Genomic DNA, 21,376 nt, shown 5'->3' with positions numbered 1-21,376 from the left:
ATGAAATGGCTATATAAAAATAAGCATTAAAGCAAGTCAATCAAAATCGACAATGTAATCAGTGGGATATGTGTTTGTTGAATAATAGATCTCACTCACGTTTATTTATTGTAGGCCGCCAACAATGTCTAAATCAAATCAGGCTGACAAATTTAAATTCATTTTGCTCTATCATTTACAAACTCTATGTTGAAGAAATATTGCATTGATGATTGCAACATCATTTATGCTGTATGTTATACCTGTGCAGAAGCAGGCTAGGTTTTATCCTGTGCTATTTGGGAAAAGGTTGTTTTTGTTATTTATACAATATGAAATAAACTGTTGGAATACAAGCGTTTAGTTGACAAACTACAAGTCAGCGAAAGTTGCAGGTATTTATACATCTTGAGAGAACATCCCACCCTTGTCTCACAGAGAAACCCTCGCCTTGTGCGCACCTTCCATCCCTCCTCCAACCACTTTCCAGCTCTCCAGTCCATCATGAATAAACATACATTTTAATAGTACATGGTACCTTTCAGTCTACTGTGGGGTTCAGTTGGGGAATATTGACAGGTGGTTCGTAAATCCCAACTAATCTGGGAAAAGGGACTGTTTGCGTATTCCTTGTCTTTGGGAAGACCATGGCTCGCGCCAGGATATATCGGGAGTCATTGCTGGTGATTTTATTGCAAATCGTCCTTATTTGCTCCGCTCAGGTAAGTCACAAAGTACGGTTATTTTCTTCTCAAGTGGTTCACATAGATTTTTTTGCCAGCCACAATGTATGACTGGTTTGTATGACAGGCATGTTTGACTGCTTTTCTTGATATTATATTGTCCTGTGTTATTGGGATGGAATTTCCCATGGATGGGATAGGCTGGGATGCTCAGACTCCCAAATGATTTGAAACACCTATGCATTTACAGGTTCGTTGAACCATATAGTTTACATATACATTAGACCTACCATAATATACTTATTTATTAGTGGACTATTTCTTTATTTTGTAAATATTTACATTTACGTCATTTAGCAGACGCTCTTATCCAGAGCGACTTACAAATTGGATAGTTTCATGATTTAGAGGTGTGTGTAGGACAAATAACTACCTATGCTGACATATGGAACCAATAGGTTGGAATCTCAACAAAAATATTCTCAACATATGCAATTACTTAAAGAGCGGTCCCTTGTATAGTGGATAAAGGCTTGTGGTTTTCTTTTCTTGACCTTTCTTCCCACAAAATGACTGATTTCACACAATGGATCTTTTTGTGTGAGGTCACCAACTCACCGCCAGCAGCCATGATTTGGAGCTACATTTCATTTTGTGTATTTATGTATTGTGTATTTATCCACAGAGGGGCCCGGTCGGTCCCAGAGGCCCCGCAGGACCCCCTGGAATAGCAGGAGTGCCTGGAGTTGACGGCATTGATGTGAGATATCTTTTGATTTCATATTTTATTGTTTATTTGTGTCATTTCAGGCTTTAGACTCATCTTTTGTACAGCACCTCACCTGGTATAGACCAAAATTAATTGTGTTATTCTATCATTTTAAACCTAATGTGGATTTTTACATGGTTATTAAATAAACATTCCTTTTTCTATTTAATTTCAGGGAGACAGAGGGGACGATAACTTCATAGAAGGCAGCCCTGTGAGTGGACTATCATTTCCTTTGCCATAATCTACCAATAAATGGTTGATACATTTTAGCATGGTATTGAAATGGTCACTCTGTTCCCAGGGCCCTGATGGGGAAGACGGCAAACCAGGAACTCCCGGAACACCCGGCCTACCAGGGGCAGACGTAAATTACACAGAATACACACATTTACAACCAGTTTATTATTCATACTCCCCAAACAGGAAAGCTTAGTGCAAAATCAGATAACATACTTCATTGAGTCTATTGAACATCTGTAACTTCTGAAGCTCAAGGGGCTGTGGTTCTACTGCTGTGTCAGTCGTTTATATTGGCTCCTGAGCAAAAGGTTTGGAGAGGGGGGGGGGTCAGTAGGATACATCAACCTGGGTATTTAGAGAAGAGAGGAGGAGAACGCTTCAAATAGCTTCCTGACTGAAACAGAGAAACAGAGGTCCTTTTGTGTGAGTCGGGGGGTGCAGGGGTTTCAGCCGCCCAGTGATGGCTGACAGGAAAGAACTGTATGCTGGGAAAGGTGGAACAGAAGGGCCACAATGTGTGTGCTGTCCGTTTGGGCGATAATGCTGAATACAGTGTCTGGCAGAGTAGGTAGTGACCAGGTGTGTTGAGGTATGCACTAATTTTGGCTGGCTAGCTCTCTATTCTCTTTTGTTTCGTGAATAGTGATCATATTTTTAGGAATAGCAAATACCTTGATAACACTGACTTCAAGTAGTGAACTATAATCCATTTTTTCTGTTCCTGATTTGAATGATTCCTGATTTCTGTTGTTTGTTGCCTGCCAAAGCTATTGACTAGTTAGAGAGTGGTAGTAGTTTCTTGATCTTGAGAGGATAGTTCAGAGCGTCTTCTCTTTTCAATCCATTGATTCAAGCTTGGCGGAGGACTAGTTAGCCTAGTTAAGTGACCTCCTATGGTTTATGTAGCTGGTGGAAGAGGGGAGGGGCTAAACAGTGTGAGAGAAGACACACCCCATTTTAGTCTTATAATTGCTAAATTACTGTACAGGAAACATGTAATCCATGAAATGTCAATGATGAAATGTACTTTAATGTAGACTAAATATGCAATGGTATAGTTAGTACATTGTTTAGTTAGAACATTGATCACATGCTGTGTAATATATTATCTTCAAGATACAAACTCAGAATATAAGAGTCGTCTCAATTGAGATGCCTTCCATAATTTGGATTACAAACCTTCCTTTGTGTTTATCAAACGCACATTTTATTATGGAAATCAGATTTACAGTAATATTGCCTTGGAAGTAAGGCAACCCTGTTACTAATGGTGATCTCAGAGAGTACTGTGTCAGCAACTCAGTGTTGGAACAGTTCTATTTGAAATCAATTTATTTCAGAAATTGAAGAATGGGTGGATTGTTTCTAATGAATATTTTCACAATCATGTCCTTTTATAATTTCCCAGGAGTCCCATTGAATACTTGTAAAGAACAAAATATAAAATATCACACAAGAATGGGTAACGAGCATGAAATTACTTCTGTCACTGGAGGGTATAAGACACATATTGACGTTGTATATAGTTTACTCATGGACATTCATATTTCTGTGTGGTTGATATAAGCTTTGTTTTCTCTATAGGGTGCCACTGGACCTGTTGGAGATCTCGGCACAGATGGGCCTCCTGGACCAAAAGTATGTTTTCTTTATTTGAAATCAAATGTATCCATAACCTTCCCATCTGTCTAATATCTGTATTGCCGAAATATAATGCATATACACTCTCAGTACTCAGTGTGTGGAGGCTGGTCAGAAGAGTATGAATGAGAAAATATCAGTATGCTCCAAAGCAATGAAAGGTTGAGATTGTTTCGCTGCCATGTTATTGTCATCACCAACCATATTGTGTGCTTCTCTATCAGGGTGAACCCGGAGAGGCTGGGGAAATCGGGGAGATTGTAAGTAAGCATGGTTAACTAAATGTGTTAACAGAATGAATGTATAATAGGGATGTAATAGGGATATTGTCCATTATGACATACAGTTGAAGTCGGAGGTTTACATACCCCTTAGCCAAATACATTTAAACTCAGTTTTTCACAATTCCTGACATTTAATCCTAGTCAAAATTCCCTGTTTTAGGTCAGTTAGGATCACCACTTTATTTTAAGAATGTGAAATGTCAGAATAATAGTAGAGATAATTATTTATTTCATCTCTTATTTCTTTCATCACATTCCCAGTGGGTCAGAAGTTTACATACACTCGATTAGTATTTGGTAGCATTGCATTTAAATTGTTTAACTTGGGTCAAACGTTTCAGGTAGCCTTCCACAAGCTTCCCACAATAAGTTGGGTGAATTTTGGCACATTCCTCTTGACAGAGCTGGTGTAACTGAGTCAGGTTTGTAGGCCTCCTTGCTCGCACACGATTTTTCAGTTCTGCCCACAAATTTTCTATGGGATTGAGGTCAGAGCTTTGTGATGGCCACTCCAATATCTTGACTTTGTTGTCAACCTCACTAGGGTAGGGGGCAGCATTCGGAATTTTGGATGAAAAGCGTGCCCAAAGTAAACTGCCTGCTACTCAGGTCCAGAAGCTAGGATATGCATATAATTTGCAGATTTGGATAGGAAACACTCTAAAGTTTCCAAAATTGTTAAAATAATGTCAGTGAGTATAACAGAACTGATATGGCAGGTGAAAACCTGTGGAAAATCCATCCAGGAAGTGCTATTATTTTGAAATGTCTCTTTTCCATTGAAAGCCTATCCACCATACGAAGACTTATGACGCAGTTCACGATCTCTGGCTTCCACAACATGTGGCCAGTCTTTAGGCATTGTTTCAGGCTTTTACTCTGAAAAATGAGGGAGAAACAGCACATTCAATGAGTGGACATTTCCAGACCTGAGTTCAGCGCATGACCGGGCACGTGCCTTTCTTGTTTATCTTTTCTATTGACAACGTTATTGTCCGGTTGAAATATGATCGATTATTTATGACAAAAACAACCTGAGGATTGATTATAAACATCGTTTGACATGTTTCTACGAACCTTTATGGTACTTTTTAGATTTTCCGTCTGTCTGCTGTGACCGCGCTTTGTTCCAATGTATTACTGAACAAAACTGAGGTTTTTGAATATAAAGAGGGACTTTATCGAACAAAACAAACAGTTATTGTGTAACATGGAGTCTTCGGTGTGCAACCATATGAAGATCATCAAAGGTAAGTGATTCGTTTTATCGCTATTTCGGACTTTTGCTACTCGTCTACTTGGCTGGTTACTGTTTTTAATGATTTGTCTGCTGGGCGATGTTCTCAGATAATCGCATGGTTTGCTTTCGCCGTAAAGCCGTTTTGAAATCTGACACAGTGGTTGGATTAACAAGAAGTTTATCTTTAAGCTGGTGTATAACATTTGTATCTTTTATGTATGTTTATTATGAGAATTTCTGTTTTGTTGAGTTTCAAGCTCTGCAATTTCACCGGATGTTGTTTGAAACAGTGTTTTACTGAACAAAACGCGCTAACCAAACAGAGGTTTTTGGATATAAAGAGGGCCTTGATCGAACAAAAGTAACATTTATTGGGTAACTGGGAGTTTTGTGAGTGTAACCATATGAAGATCATCAAAGGTAAGTGATTAATTTTATCGCTATTTCTGACTTTTGTTACTCGTCTACTTGGCTGGTTACTATTTTTAATGATTTGTCTGCTGGGCGCTGTTCTCAGATAATTGCATGGTTTGCTTTCGCCGTAAAGTATTTTTGTAATCTGACACCGTGGTTGGATTAACAAGAAGTTAATCTTTAAACCGATGTATAACACTTGTATGTTTCATTAATTTTTATAATGAGTATTTCTGTTTTTGAATTTGGCGCTCTGCAATTTCACTGGATGTTGGCCAGGTGCCCACACCCCCTAGAGAGGTTAAGCCATTTTGCCACAACTTTGGAAGTATGCTTGGGGTCATTGTCCATTTGGAAGACCCATTTGCGACCAAGCTTTAACTTCCTGACTGATGTCTTGAGATGTTGCTTCAATATATCCACATACTTTTTCTTCGTCATGACGCCATCTATTTTGTGAAGTGCACCAGTCCCTCCTGCAGTAAAGCACCCCCACAACATGATGCTGCCACCCCCGTGCTTCACGGTTGGGATGGTGTCCCCCTTTTTCCTCCAAACATAACAATGGTCATTATGGCCAAACAGTCCTATTTTTGTTTCATCAGACCAGAGGACATTTCTCCAAAAAGTGTGATCTTTGTCCCCATGTGCAGTTGCAAACCATAGTCTGGCTTTTTTATGGCAGTTTTGGAGCAGTGGCTTCTTCCTTGCAGAGTGGCCTTTCAGGTTATGTCGATATAGGACTTGTTATAGGTCTACAATTTTTTTTCTGAGGTCTTGGCTTTCTTTTGATTTTACCATGATGTCAAGCAAGGAGGCACTGAGTTTGAAGGTATGCCTTGAAATACATCCACAGGTACACCTCCAATTGACTCAAAATATGTCAATTAGCCTATCAAAAGCTTCTAAAGCCATGACATCATTTTCTGGAATTTTCCAAGCTGTTTAAAGGCACAGTCAACTTTGTGTATGTAAACTTCTGACCCACAGGAATTGTGATACAGTGAATTATAAGTGAAATAATCTGTCTGTAAACAACTGTTGAAAGAATGACTTATGCCATGCACAAAGTAGATGTCCTACCTGACTTGCCAAACTATAGTTTGTTAAAATTTGTGGAGTGGTTGAAAAACAAGTTTTAATGACTCCAACCTAAGTGTATGTAAACTTTCGACTTCAACTGTAGCTTCTATGGTAATCTTGCGGAAATGACCAAACATAATCTGGAAAGGGATCGACCTCACTTGTTTCCGTGGATTATTATACTACCATAAGGATGGGACCATCCCCTCCAAGGACTTGTCTTACCCATCCACTGAAATGACTGGACGTCTGGAATAGGCTACTCCCTCTCAAGGACCATATAACGATAGGACACACACATAAAATTGTCTAATGCTGTGTTCATAACCAAGTGGGAAGGTGGTAATTACCAGTTGTGGATTTATAAATACGAGTTGGGTGCATTCACGTTTTGGGAAATATTATCAAACATGGAGATCATTAGAATGCTTGTGATTGTTTAGCAAATTTTTGCCCATAAAAAGTATATCTTGAGCTGCTTTCACTTTCTAAATCAAAAGGAAGATGAACAGAATACATTTTCTATCAACAATGTGTATTCTTTTCTTACCATAAACAACAACTGCTGAAGATATCGCAATGCTTGCTGTCTTGTTTGTTGACAAATGACACCAGAGAGGTGCAAGTGAAAACCTCGGAGCACGGGGATGAACAGTTGTATGCTGGTATTTGCAAAATTCTGAGATGTTCTGAACTCAACACACTGTCAGGCGGTGGGTGTAGCTGGTGCATGAAGTCAGGCGCAGGAGAGCAGAGATGAGTGAACAACGCACTTTACTTAAGAAATAGCACACAGTAAACATACCAATGTGCGAACAATAACGGTTGCCACAAAGCATGGGTGAAAACAGCACCCGGAAAAATCCAGCCGGAAACGTACCGATCTGAACAATAAACAATCACACACAAAGACATGTGGGAAACAGAGGGTTAAATACATGACCAGTAATTGGGAAATGAAAACCAGGTGTGTGGGAAACAAAGACAAAACCAATGGAACATTAAAAGTGGATCGGTGATGGCTAGAAGACCGGTGACGTCGACCGCGGAGCGCCGCCCGAACAAGGAGAGGAACCGACTTCGGCGGAAGTCGTGACACACACCCATGATTTGATCTGAAATCATATATGAAATGAATACGCCGACCTAGGATATGACAATTATAAGGGTATGACATACTATAAGGACTGATTTATTGAAATGGCATTGTTTAAAATTGTGCCTTTTATTACTGTACCCTTGTTACTGCATTGATTAACTTGTTGATACAGAGAAATGCAACTTTACCTCAATTTTACACCTTCAAGCCTCTCCATGAATTCTCTCTTGTCTCCCACAGGGCGAGGGACCTGATGGGCCTGATGTGAGTACTTTTACTATTGGTCCCACACCTGAATAAGGAAGAATGTATTTAAATACAAGAGAATACAGTACATTAGTACTGTGTCATGTCCATTTTGTTTTGCTGACAGGGAGCAGCTGGTCCACAAGGGTTGGTGGGCGAGCTTGGCAAAGTCGGAACCCCAGTGAGTACTGACTGCTTTTTTAACATTTAGAAAATGATGGCTAGAGACACAGGACTTCCAACTTTTTCAATATCTTATTATATTGCAGTCAATACTTCTAACTTGTTAAATTATTGCATTCATTTACTTGTAAACGTATTATTATTATTTATAGGGATCACTGGGAAGGAGGGGGCCAGTGGGGCTTCCCGGACCTGCAGGGCCCAGGGTAAATATATTTATTTTCATGATCATTTAGTTCCATATTAGTGTTGTCATACTTAGTACAGTTGAAAACCCATGTGAGTCCCATGTGATGTAATAGCTGCATAGTTCTGTGTGCCATGAAAAGTATCAAAGGGGAGACAGCCAATTTACAGCATCCTGTACATTTTTAAGAGCACTGCAACAACCAGCCTGTATGACAACCAGCCCCAGTTTCGCCGACAATAACTTCAAAGACAGAAATGTCATTAAAATTGTGTTTTTCTCTTTTTCTCCCCAGGGTCTTCCTGGCGTGTATAAGGGGGAAGACCTGGTAAGGCGTTCACAAGTTTCCTTTAAGGGCACCACAGCTATGCATGTGTACCCTGATGCTGATGATGGGGAACTTTTCAGCAGAGCCCCCCTGTGGCAGGGCACTTAGATGACCTCAAATAGGCTTTACTTGTGTTTTTCAGTGTCCCAATGCCTGTCCTTCTGGTCTTAACGGATATTCTGGCCTCCCAGGCATGAAGGTGACTATATAACAAATACTTATACTATACTACGGTTGGTCGTTGATACTAATATACTATAGAGGTTGATGCTGTATCTTGCCAGTGAAACTAGCTTGCACTTAGCTGTAACATTATATGGTTTCTCTTTAGGGCCACAAAGGGGTAAAAGGAGAGTCTGGTGAGCCTGGAAAGCAAGGACACAAGGTAACCTCTCCCCCTTTTTATCCAGATAGAATATCAACAAATACAATAAGGTCAATAATAATGATTGTGATATTTGTTTGTTGTTTTCTACAGGGAGAAGAAGGAGACCAGGCAGGAGAGGGCGAGATGGGAGCTCAAGGACTACCAGTAAAATATTTGAATATTTCTCTCACAAATCTGTATCAATATGAATGTGCCATTCACAATGTGGCTATGAGACGTCTTTTTTTAATTGAAAATGGCTTCTTCCTCTCTCTCTTTCTATATCTCTATATCTCTCTCTCACACTATTCTCTCTCTGCTGAGTGATTTTAGGGCCAAGGGGGACCCAGGGGAATAACAGGCATGATGGGCCTCAAAGGTGACAGGGTAAGGGTCATGAGGTCACACATTGCTTGACATCATAGGATGAATGCCCAAGATGAGCTATGTACTGTATATTACTGCCATCCTCAGCGGGTGCAATATTGCTGTAAAAATGACTTCAGCTTGGCCTGTTTCAGCACTGCCAAACCTCAACATCCCACAACTTATGTTTGAGCACACTAGTAAATGCATTAAAAATATATATATTTGACATCTGAAATGTGTTTGATAACAGGGACCACGTGGAGCGTTTGGAGATCTCGGTCCCCAGGGAATTCAGGGTGGCTCAGTAAGTGCCTGTCTTATTTTTAACACCGTGACATTCACCTCTTTTTCACCATGACCTCTTTGCCACCACTCACATTACAGTAACATCTCAACTTATTTTCTACTATTTTGGTTTAAGAAATGTGTTTTTCTTTTTTAGGGTGACGTGGGCCAAAGAGGATTAGTGGGCGAGACTGGACCAAACGGTGGTCAAGTAAGTACTAAAACATCACACCATCATACAAATATATTATCACTGTTATATCATCATTATTATTATTATTACTGTTATATTATCACTGCAGAACAACAGAACACATGGTCATTCACTTTCAAAAGCAAAAACCTGCCGCCAATTCATACAGGTGCACGCTATCTATCAAATAATGTACAATATAAAGACTTTTACTCACTGTGTGTTGTTTTGCAGGGGGCCCGAGGGCCACAAGGAATAAGGGGCCTTCCAGGGGGAAAAGGGGAGCCTGTAAGTATTGTACACACCACAGCCTTACCAAATCAGATTTATTATCGACTAACATCTCATCTATGACATCTATGACGTTACACACAGCATGAGCTTATGTTCATGGACTCCATACAGCTGACTCAATACAGATGCCATGAAGCGAATCTTCTTTTTTAACGCTCAACTTCCCTGTTTTTTCTCCCATGGACAGGGTCTAGCTGGGCCCGATGGACGTGAAGGAATTCCCGGATTGCCAGCGTCTAAGGTACAGCTCAAACTGCTGTTCAAAGACATAGGCTAAATGAGGATGTACATACAGGAAATAAGTAAGATTGACATGCTGTTCTTATTTTTCTATAATTTTAAGGGTATTACTGGGAAAGTTGGCAGTCCAGGTGATGCTGGGCTCCAAGGACTCCCTGTAAGTGTGACCTCTGACCCCTAGCATCTCTGATTCATCATATCCATTCTACATTTGTATTTGTTCGTGTTTGTTTGGTTGTTCATTTGTTTTGATGTGATTCTCGCCATAGGGTTTGCCAGGCGCTTATGGTCCAAAAGGACAAAGTGGCGAGATGGTAGGGGAATATTTTCAATGTATGAATAAAAACAGTTATTGACCATACATTATACGAATCTCTATTGTAGGGAACCTTATGTTTTCCTCTCTTTGTTACTAGGGTAACTCTGGCCACCCCGGTTCTGTAGGACTAATGGGGTCTCCTGGGAAATCAGTAAGTCAAGAGAAAGTCTAATGATGAACATTAAATCACATGAATTGACAGTGATGAAACAAAATACTTTGACACAGTATACATAAATCCCTTTCATACTTGAACCAGTAGCATGAGAGATCTCATGGTGACTTGCTTTGTTTACAGGGGGAACGTGGCGAGCAGGGAGAGGTGGGACCTGTCGGAGCAAGAGGTGGACCAGTGAGTATGTTTTAAAGTATATGTGATTCACTGTGAGAAAGCCATAAAACACTATCAAGTTGGATTACTCTTTTCAAGGTCTCGTATGAACTTCAGCAGTTTGAATAAATCATTTGGAACTGTGTGATTTAGCAACCCTTTTAGGGTTAGGGAATTAGGGATAAAGGTGTGAGCTAAATAACTGAACAATAGAATAAACAAGATCAGCACAAAGCATTTGAACTCTATTGCCACGCACAACCTTTGCTCTATTGTACTATAAGCATTGTTCAACAAGCTCAGAACTTCATGTGATTCATTTGGGAAGGTCTTGGACCACTAGACTATAAGAAATCTGTGATTGCGTCACAATTTCTGCTCTATAACTCCCTACTATTCTTCTCTTATTTCACTGTAGGGTGAAAGAGGAGTGCGTGGCCCAGACGGACCTGCAGGGGCACCTGGACCCAGGGTAAGTCAACAGCCCAACAGACCAATATAACTGACATACTCATAGCTCCAAAACAAGCCCATTATATGTATCATGAACCACAATGAATAAAGCATTTGACAATTTGTCGCAAACATCCATACAATTACCACGGAATGAATCATGATTATCAAACTGACCAATGAACTTGGTCTAGGCTAAGGCTAAGATGCTGGGGAAATCTGTTACCTGGGTAGTAAACAGGTGGAAGAAAAGAGGGAGTTGAGCATCTTCGGCACAAGAATGATGGGAAAAGCCATGGGAAGTGATGACCAAGTGACCAAGCACAGAACCCTGTGGTGCTCCAGTCATCAAACTTTGTTGTGAGAAAATGCAAGGATTGGTAAGGTAAGATGCAGACAAGGAAATATCAGAGTTAAGCCAGTTCAATTCAGAATTGTAAGGCTCGGGCGTCGTGGGTGAGGAATCAAAACGCAGGAAGCAGCGAGCACAGGGTAGTGGCTTTTTAATGGGTCAAGAGGCGAACACACACAAGCCACCACAAACAGCGAATAGCGCGCACACAAAACAAAGTGCCCCAAACACAGGGGAAAACACATGCGGCGCAAAACTAACGCACAAGCGTAAACACAAGCACACAAACAGGAATGACAATCCCGCAATGAGAAGGCGGACCAGCTAATAATTATAGCCCCACTAATCACCCCCACTACGAACAGGTGCAAATAATCACAGAAGGGGGGAAAACAAAAAAGGGAATCAGTGGCAGCTAATAGGCCGGTGACAACGACCGCCGAGCGCCACCCGAGCAGGAGGGGGCGCCACTGTCGGTGGGAATCGTGACAGTACCCCCCTCCTGACGCGCGGCTCCTGCAGAGCGCCGACACCGGCCTCGAGGACGACCCGGAGGGCGAGGCGCAGGGCGATCCGGACGGAGGCGAGGGAAATCCCTCAACATGGATGGGTCCAAGACGTCCTCCGCCGGCACCTAGCACCTCTCCTCCGGGCCGTACCCCTCCCAGTCCACGAGGTACTGCAGGCCCCTCACCCGGCGTCTCGAGTCCAGAATGGCCCGTATGCTGTACGCCGGGGGCCCCCCGATGTCCAAAGGGGGTGGAGGGACCTCCGGCACCTCATCTTCCTGCAGGGGACCAGCTACCACCGGCCTGAGGAGAGACACATGAAACGAGGGGTTAATGCGGTAATAGGAAGGGAGTTGTAACTGATAACACACCTCGTTTATCCTCCTCGGGACTTTAAAGGGCCCCACACACTGCGGCCCCAGCTTCCGGCAGGGCACGCGGAGGGGCAGGTTCCGGGTCGAGACCCAGACCCTGTCCCCCAGTACGAACACGGGTGCCTCACTGTGGTGGCGGTCAGCACTCCTCTTCTGCCGTCCACTGGCCTCCTTCAGGGATTCCTGGACGGCTCTCCAGGTCTCCTTGGAGCGCTGTACCCAGTCCTCCACCGCAGGAGCCTCGGTCTGGCTCTGGTGCCATGGTGCCAGGACCGGCTGGTAACCCAAAACACACTGAAAGGGTGACATGTTAGTAGAGGAGTGACGAAGTGAGTTCTGGGCTAACTCCGCCCAAGGAATGTACCTCGCCCACTCCCCTGGCCGGTCCTGGCAATACGACCTCAGAAACCTGCCCACCTCCTGGTTCACCCTCTCCGCCTGCCCATTACTCTCGGGGTGATAACCGGAGGTCAAACTGACCGAGAACCCCAGCCGCTCCATAAATGCTTTCCAGACCCTGGATGTGAACTGGGAACCTCGATCAGAGACAATGTCCTCCGGCACTCCGTAGTGCCGGAAGACGTGGGTAAATAGGGCCTCCGCAGTCTGCAAGGCCGTAGGGAGACCGGGCAATGGGAGGAGACGGCAGGACTTTGAAAACCGATCCACAACCACCAGAATCGTAGTGTTCCCCTGAGACGGGGGAAGATCTGTCAAGAAGTCTACAGACAGGTGCGACCATGGCCGTTGCAGAACGGGGAGGGGCTGTAACTTCCCTCTCGGGAGATGCCTAGGAGCCTTACTCTGGGCGCACACCAAACAGGAAGAGACATAGAACCTCACGTCCTTAGCCAAGGTGGGCCACCAGTACTTCCCCCTGAGACTCCGCACTGTCCTCGCCACACCAGGATGACCTGAAGTGGGTAGCGTGTGCGTCCACCGAATCAATTGATCACGAACACCGAGCGGCATGTACATGCGACCCACGGGACACTGTGAAGGCGCAGGTTCCAATACTAATGCCCGCTCGATGTCCGCGTCCACCTCTCATACCACCGGTGCCACCAGCCTAGACGCTGGAATGATGGGAGTTGGATCAATGGGCCGGTCCTCCGTGTCATAAAGACGGGACAGCGCGTCGGCCCTCATGTTCAGGGAGCCTGGTCTATAGGAGATCGTAAACCTAAACCGGGCGAAGAACATGGCCCACCTTGCCTGACGCGGATTCAGTCTCCTAGCTGCCCGGATGTACTCCAGATTTCGATGGTCGGTCCAGATGAAAAAGGGGTGCTTAGCCCCCTCAAGCAAGTGTCGCCACACCCTCAAGGCTTTTACCACCGCTAGCAACTCCCTGTCCCCCACATCATAGTTACGCTCCATCGAACTGAGCTTCTTCGAAATGAAAGCGCACCGGCGGAGTTTCAATGGCGTACCCGAGCGATGTGATAGCACGGCACCCACCCCAGCCTTGGATGCGTCCACCTCCACTATGAATGCTAGAGACGGGTCCGGGTGCGCCAACACGGATGCTTCAGTGAACAGCACCTTCAACTTCTTGAAGGCTCCGTCCGCCTCCGTCGACCACCGCAAACGCACCGGCCCCCCCTTCAGCAGTGAGGTAATGGGAGCCGCTACCTGGCCAAAACCCCGGATAAACCTCCGGTAGTAATTGGCAAAGCCTAAGAACCGCTGCACTTCCTTCACCGTGGTTGGAGTCGGCCAATTACGCACAGCCTTAACGCGGTCGCACTCCATCACCACCCCTGTGGTGGAAATGCAATAACCCAGGAAGGAAACGGCTCGTTTGGAAAACACACATTTCTCAGCCTTAACGTATAGGTCATGCTCCAGCAGTCTCCCAAGCACCCTGCGTACCAGGGACACCGGTGACGACGACCGCCGAGCGCCACCCGAGCAGGAGGGGGCGCCACCGTCGGTGGGAATCGTGACAAGAATACAGAACAGGATTTTGTGGTTTGCAATGTGATGGATTATGATGATACTGTGGTGGGGAAAGAAGAGGAAGACAAGAACAGGATGAAGATGGTGTGAAAGAGGAGGAAGAAGAAAACAAAGAGTATGAAATAAATGACCTTTTTTGGATCATGCGCTGTGTGGCGAGAACAAAGTCGATGCTGGTCTCTCAACATTTACTAGGGTGGCCATTAAAATGATGTTGATATAATTGGATATGTAATTATTTATGCTTACTTTCCTCATATGTTATTTTCATTACACTGCCTTTCCTGCCCTACCTTTCTTGGAACTAGGACACCGCAGAGTGCAAATAACACAAGCCGCACCTATCCATATCAACAATCTTTTGCTATTTATATATGACATAACATCAGTGTAAACAAAAATCCACTTCAATCAGTGCAGATGAAGGGGAGGAGACAGGTTAAAGAAGGATTTTTAAGCCTTGAGACACTTGAGACATGGATTGTGTATGTGTGACATTCAGAGGGTGAATGGGCAAGACAAGATTTAAGTGCCTTTGACCAGGGTATGGTAATAAGTGCCAGGCGCACCGGTGTGAGTTTTTCACGCACAACAGTTTCCCGTGTGTATCAACAATGGTTCACCATCCAAAGAACATCCAGCCAACTTGACACAACTGTGGGAAGCATTGGAGTCAACATGGGCCAGCGTCCCTGTGGAACGCTTTCGACACCTTGTAGAGTCCATGCCCTAGATTCATTGAGGCTATTCTGAAGGCAAAACAGGGGGTGCAACTCAATATTAGGAAGGTGTTCTTAATGTTTTGTATTATCCGCTATCGTACCATACATAAACCATTTAACATGGGCATAGTTACAATAGTAACCATTCAGATCAACCAAGCTGACTGCCAGTGCCTAAGAGCAAACCCACTCCAAGGAAGTGTAGCCGTATGCTCTCTCATATTGAGAGTGGCAGCCCTTTATAAGCCTCCAGACTGCAGTAATACTGTAATCTGCCGATGAGGGGGCATGAATGGAGTCTTGTTACACTGGTCCATGGGCCCATGGGTATTTCTTCAGAGAGGAGTTTTGAGCCAGGAAAATAGGCTGAAAAAGCCTGAAAGAACCCTCTGTTTCCCAGGAATTCCTTAAACCAGTCGGCCGAGAGTACGCCACAATCAATACCCACGCTTCCAAAAACATCTCATGGAGTGTGCCCCCAATACCTTTTCCAGCTTACCCGTTTAGATACGTTTTTTTCCCAGCAAAATTTTTTTTCTGGTGCAAATGTAGTCAGCTGAAGGTGAGGGGGGACGTTGGAGTGTTGCACAGGCAATCCACTGTGTTAGAGTATTTGAAGTGTGTGTGTATATATATTTATTTATTTTTTACAGGGAGGTAAAGGGGATCTCGGGCTTCTTGGTTTGCCTGGCCCTGCCGGCCTGGTTGGACAGAATGGAGACAGGGTAAGGAATAGAAAAGGTACCACAAAAGCAGAAGCAGAAATTCATGTGTAAAAGCAAAATATAATTTTCCTATTCCTATCTCTCCAGGGTGCAGTCGGTTTGACCGGTGCTCAAGGAGAACAAGTAAGTTCTATCAATACCATCTCAACCGACCGAATAGTACATTCCTACATAAGGGAGGTGACCATATTCTATGTAGCCATCAAATGATGGAAGAAGATGAATGGAGTGAATTCAAATGAGTAACATCAAGCACTAGGAACTATCAGAAGAGTACAGAAGGCCCCACCAAGGCCTACTTGGGATGGATATGTGATAATGATACTGTAAGACATGTGTTTTCTCTAACAAAGACATTTCTACTCATTGATTTAGGGAGAAGCAGGTTCAGAGGGCACAGCGGGAGACAGAGGGGACTTTGTGAGTAAATAAAGAAAAAAACGTTGCTGTGCCCAACATTTGTTTGAAAGTGAAAGAGTACTGATTCTGTTTTACTATAGGGTGACGAAGGGGAGCCAGGAGAGAAAGGATCGGTGAGTCCAGTTTATAGCATCGCTTACTGCTACAGCTCTCTGTTGACATGGACTAGGCCAATTATGTCCAGTACACATAATGTGATACCTGTTCGTCCCAAAATCATGGAGGACTCATCATGATTAGATGCCACAGCTTCATAGAGCTGTCTAATGCTAGAGGTCACGTACACGTGAGCATCATCATTTCTCATTACTGAATCACTTTACAGTGTTTTTGCGCCATGCCAAAAGAAAGCCCTGCACACTGTCGGACTACATGCCTGAAACACATGATCCTAGACCTAGACAGACAGCATTGTCTATCCTCCCAATGGTCCAGTCTGTGTAATCCAATTTTATCTTTTGTTTTGAATGAATGCTGAATGCCATTGTGTCGCGCTCTGTCGCTGTTTTCAGACAGGCAGACCAGGAGAGACTGGAAACAAAGGGCCGGAGGGCGGCCGGGGCATTCCAGGCCCAGAGGGCAAGCCGGGCCAACCAGGACCACGTGGCATGCAGGGAGACAGAGGGGTGCCAGGACTGCCAGGGACACAGGGGCCAGCGGTAGGCCCTTTAACAATTAACCAGATCTGAGGGCCTGAAACAGAGCAGGAGTCAAAAAGAGCTGTTTCTTAGTACTGCACTCATATGGAGTAGACTGGAGGAGACAATTCACATGATGACTTTGCCCTGTGTTAAAGACATGCTCCCGAACTTTGGCGTCTACTAAGTCTTTTTTAAACCTCCCGTTTTGGGCTGTATGTGTCAATGTGTAGTTCATACATGCATAATCTATGAGAATGACTGTCTTACCTCAATTAGTCACGAAATCCCTCGTTTGAAAGCGACTGTTTTTCTGGAAGCTGTGCTGCACCATTTTCCCTAGATATTCCCCCATGTGGGCCAGCCCCCTAGCAATTCGAGTTCTAGCCAATGAGCTTCGGCCCCTCGCCATTTGAGTGACAGCTAGCAAGAGGCACACACAGCAGAGCGAGAGAGACGTGTTGCACCTACCTGCACACGTGACATAGTAGGCAATTTTCGTGGACCACTTTTGGCTCATGAGCGCTACATTCAGAACTACTGGCTAAAGAGTTTGCAAAAGTACCAGAGAATCTCTTTAAGTATGTCCCTGGGCTAAGACATTTCACGAAAAAAGCCTGTGTAGCTAGCTATAAATAGCATTAGTTACCGGTTAACACCACAATTCTCTCAACAACAACCTGTTTTCCCAGGGGAAAAAACCAAGCGATACACACATCACACAAGTTTGCATGAGGGTAATGCAAGGTAAGTCAAGATCATTTTCATATCAAACTCTTATCCATTTGATATTGACCATTACTGAACCCATCACATCTGATAAGGCAGGTCCATAGGTTTCATTGAATTGACCCCACCCCCATCCTTTTCCCTTCCTGTGCCATAGAGCAGCTAGCCCAGCTAGCAGCCAGCCTGAGGAGGCCCGAGACAGGCATCTCTGGACTGCCAGGTCCCCCTGGCCCCCCTGGTCCTGCAGGCCCCTCCGGAGAGAACGGCTACCCAGGACTGGACGGGGCCAGAGGACTGCCAGGTCTCAAAGGACCTCCAGGACTACTGGGTCGCAAAGGGCCCAAAGGTGGGTCTCTAAAGATGGTGGAAATATATCCTAAATGTAATATTATGGCCTAGTTTGTTAAGACAATGACAAGTTGGCTGAAGCAGGCTGGTAGCAGTAGTGTCATGATCCCCATTTGAATAATTAGGATTGTTTGTGCCATCACAAGTGAAGTTCACTACAACCATGTATATGTTCTGCGTAGGTGACACGGGTGACAGAGGAGACAGAGGACCCACAGCGAGAGGGGATAAAGGAGCACCTGGAGCACCCGGTCTGCCAGGTAAAGATACCAGTCACAAGAGTATTGTAAGGCTACACGCCCACACCATAATAATGAAGGATATAGCCATAACCACTGTGTTAACTCAATATCAAATCAAATCAAATGTATTTATATAGCCCTTCTTAAATCAGCTGATATCTCAAAGTGCTGTACAGAAACCCAGCCTAAACCCCCAAACAGCAAGCAATGCAGGTGTAGAAGCATGGTGGCTAGGAAAAACTCCCTAGAAAGGCCAAAACCTAAGAAGAAACCTAGAGAGGAACCAGGCTATGAGGGGTGGCCAGTCCTCTTCTGGCTGTGCCGGGTGGAGATTATAACAGAACATGGCCAAGATGTTCAAATGTTCATAAATGACCAGCATGGTCAAATAATAATAATCACAGTAGTTGTCGAGGGTGCAACAAGTCAGCACCTCAAGAGTAAATGTCAGTTTGCTTTTCATAGCTGATCATTGAGAGTATCTCTACCGCTCCTGCTGTCTCTAGAGAGTTGAAAACAGCAGGTCTGGGACAGGTAGCACGTCCGGTGAACAGGTCAGGGTTCCATAACCGCAGGCAGAACAGTTGAAACTGGAGCAGCAGCACGGCCAGGTGGACTGGGGACAGCAAGGAGTCATCATGCCATGTAGTCCTGAGGCATGGTCCTAGGGCTCAGGTCCTCTGAGAGAAAGAAAGAGAGAAAGAGAGAATTAGAGAGAGCATACTTAAATTCACACAGGACACCGGATAAGACAGGAGAAATACTCCAGATATAACAGACTGACCCTAGCCCCCCGACACATAAACTACTGCAGCATAAATACTGGAGGCTGAGACAGGAGGGGTCAGGAGACACTGTGTCCCCATCCGATGATACCCCCAGACAGGGCCAAACAGGCAGGATATAACCCCACCCCCTTTGCCAAAGCACAGCCCCCACACCACTAGAAGAATATCTTCAACCACCAACTTACCATCCTGAGACAAGGTCGAGTATAGCCCACAAAGATCTCCGCCACGGCACAACCCAAAGGGGGGCGCCAACCCAGACAGGAAGACCACGTCAGTGACTCAACCCACTCAAGTGACACACCCCTCCTAGGGACGGCATGGAAGAGCACCAGTAAGCCAGTGACTCAGCCCCTGTAATAGGGTTAGAGGCAGAGAATCCCAATATGCGCAAAGTCTCTATATGCTCAGCTATAATATATCTAGCTAGCTATTTAGCAGTTTCACATTTATGTACAAGTCTCAACCGACCACTCTATCCACAGGTGATCACGGTAGAGCCGCCTATGGCACAGACGGCCGCGACGGCGTGAGAGGGCCACGTGGCGTTCCCGGTATTCCCGGCGTTCCAGGGTCTCCTGGTCGTCCTGGCCTCAACGGCTACTGCGAGTCGTCACAGTGCATCCTTCCTATGGTGGCATCACCGATATCTGCGAAAGATTCCGGTATGAAAGGGCCAAATGAGGAATAAGATGTGAGTCAGAGACCCGACGGGTCCCTGAACTGAAGGGCCACAGGGGCCGAACTATTAAGAGACTAATGGAGGAACTAACTAACACGCCACGAAAGATCAGGGTTGGGGTCAATTCAATTTAAATTCAGTCAATTCAGGAAGTAAACTGAAATTCAAATGTTTCTCATTGAAAAGTAGGAAATTGAATAGAATTGCAATTTCAGTTAACTTCCTGATTTGAATGAATTCAAATTGAAATGAGATGAAAATGTACCCCCAACCCTGTGGAAGAAACATTACTCTGTTTGATGTGTTTTGACTGTTTGTTTGAATTTTGTTTTATTGTTTTGTTACACCCCTCTAAAATGCATTTCAGTATTCCTTAGCTGTTGGAACACCCCTATCCCTCTGACAAAGTTTAGCAATGTTTTTTTTTTACCTCAGCTCTAGCTTTTTCCATCTTTGTACTGTAAAATAAAAAGAGCATTACATTTTTTGGGCAAACTAATTGTGATATTATTGGATACTGTAGGCTTTGTTTTTTGTTAAATATGAACCAGGTTAAAACCCAAACAGACCAGACTAACTGTGCTTTAAGCGACAATGTGCCAACCATTTTTAATTCACTGAATTTTGTATGTTTATGTATTTGTACATACAAATTACCGGAATACTGTTGGTTCAATGACTTTCATTTGTTTGCGAGTATCTTTGTTGCATATACACTCACCAACCCCTATGCTTTATCATCTTCCTGACGTAGGATTTTCTTTGTCATGATGACTATTTTTGTGATGAGAGAATTAGGAGGGCAGTGTTGTTTGAAGACATATGTAGAAATTGTTTATGCCATTCTTATTTATTATAAAAGTCGGAGGTGACATCAAAGGTTGTACAAAAGAGAAAATAAACACATTTTGATAAAGTCTTGCATGTTTTGTATGAAAGACTACAACGAAAATCCAGCAACATGTTTTTCGGCTAATTTAACACATCTCCAGTGGGCCTTATAGAGACATTTTCTAAGGCATGCAGAGTTCTAGACTCAAATCATTGGATGGCCTGTGGTACAAATATATCCACAAGGGGACACTTGTAAGCTTGACTGTCACCATATCTAGGGTGTTACCAACAGCCATTTAACAAAATATCTACAGAAAAGTATTTCATTCATTTGCTGAAAATGCCATTTGTCTTTGTGCATTAGACTGTAGTTTTACTATGCAGAAGATTATTGTTAAGTATGCCTTGAGGGACATGTAACGAGGTAGGGGAGGGTTGAATCAATAAATGACTCTCCTGTAATTGAGCCCACGCTTCTCATTTAAACCATAGGCACCTAAGTATACCTTAATTACGGCAAGTTATGTGTCACTAAATGAATTAAACTTACGTTATCATTTTAAAGCTGTTTACCATGGGAAAACTTCTACCATGACTGCTCACAGCTTATTTTTGTAGTTAGTCATGTTTTTTGGAAATATTCTAGCATATTTCTTTCATTAGCTGAATTGGTTTCTCGTGATCTTCTATGAAACAGTATGTAATCTGCCTCTTTCTCTGCCATAGTTCCAGTCAGCAGTCCCATAGACAGATCTGACTTTTTGTTAGTGCCAATGCTGGTACTACAGGCAGAACAAGCCCACTGTGAGACAATCCATTAA

At 43.9% G+C, this 21,376-nt stretch overlaps 1 protein-coding gene across 2 annotated transcripts; it reads left to right on the top strand.

The window, feature by feature from the left end:
- Nucleotides 1-427: 427 nt before the first annotated feature.
- On the top strand, nt 428-21,017 carry LOC115178474 (collagen alpha-1(IX) chain). 2 transcript variants are annotated; one of them, XM_029739678.1, is made up of 32 exons: nt 428-701; nt 1,348-1,422; nt 1,607-1,645; nt 1,736-1,798; nt 3,259-3,312; nt 3,540-3,575; nt 7,676-7,699; nt 7,809-7,862; nt 8,017-8,070; nt 8,347-8,379; nt 8,522-8,578; nt 8,711-8,764; nt 8,858-8,911; nt 9,080-9,133; nt 9,366-9,419; nt 9,558-9,611; nt 9,828-9,881; nt 10,075-10,128; nt 10,231-10,284; nt 10,397-10,441; nt 10,544-10,597; nt 10,745-10,798; nt 11,196-11,249; nt 15,803-15,874; nt 15,962-15,997; nt 16,250-16,294; nt 16,375-16,407; nt 16,807-16,953; nt 17,625-17,679; nt 17,819-18,007; nt 18,192-18,269; nt 19,525-21,017. In XM_029739678.1, the coding sequence occupies exons 1-32, from the start codon at nt 627-629 to the stop codon at nt 19,728-19,730; spliced, it is 2,064 nt and encodes a 687-aa protein (XP_029595538.1). In that variant the 5' UTR covers nt 428-626; the 3' UTR covers nt 19,731-21,017. The 2 variants fall into 2 exon arrangements, with proteins under 2 accessions (XP_029595538.1, XP_029595539.1); XM_029739679.1 differs by lacking the exons at nt 428-701; nt 1,348-1,422; nt 1,607-1,645; ... (1 more) ...; nt 3,259-3,312; nt 3,540-3,575 and adding an exon at nt 7,431-7,504.
- The last annotated feature ends 359 nt before the right edge of the window (nt 21,018-21,376 follow it).

Source organism: Salmo trutta, chromosome 38, assembly GCF_901001165.1.
Source record: "Salmo trutta chromosome 38, fSalTru1.1, whole genome shotgun sequence".
NCBI lineage: Eukaryota > Metazoa > Chordata > Actinopteri > Salmoniformes > Salmonidae > Salmo > Salmo trutta.
Note: the sequence above shows the minus strand (reverse complement) of the source record. Positions and strands in the feature narration are given on the sequence as shown.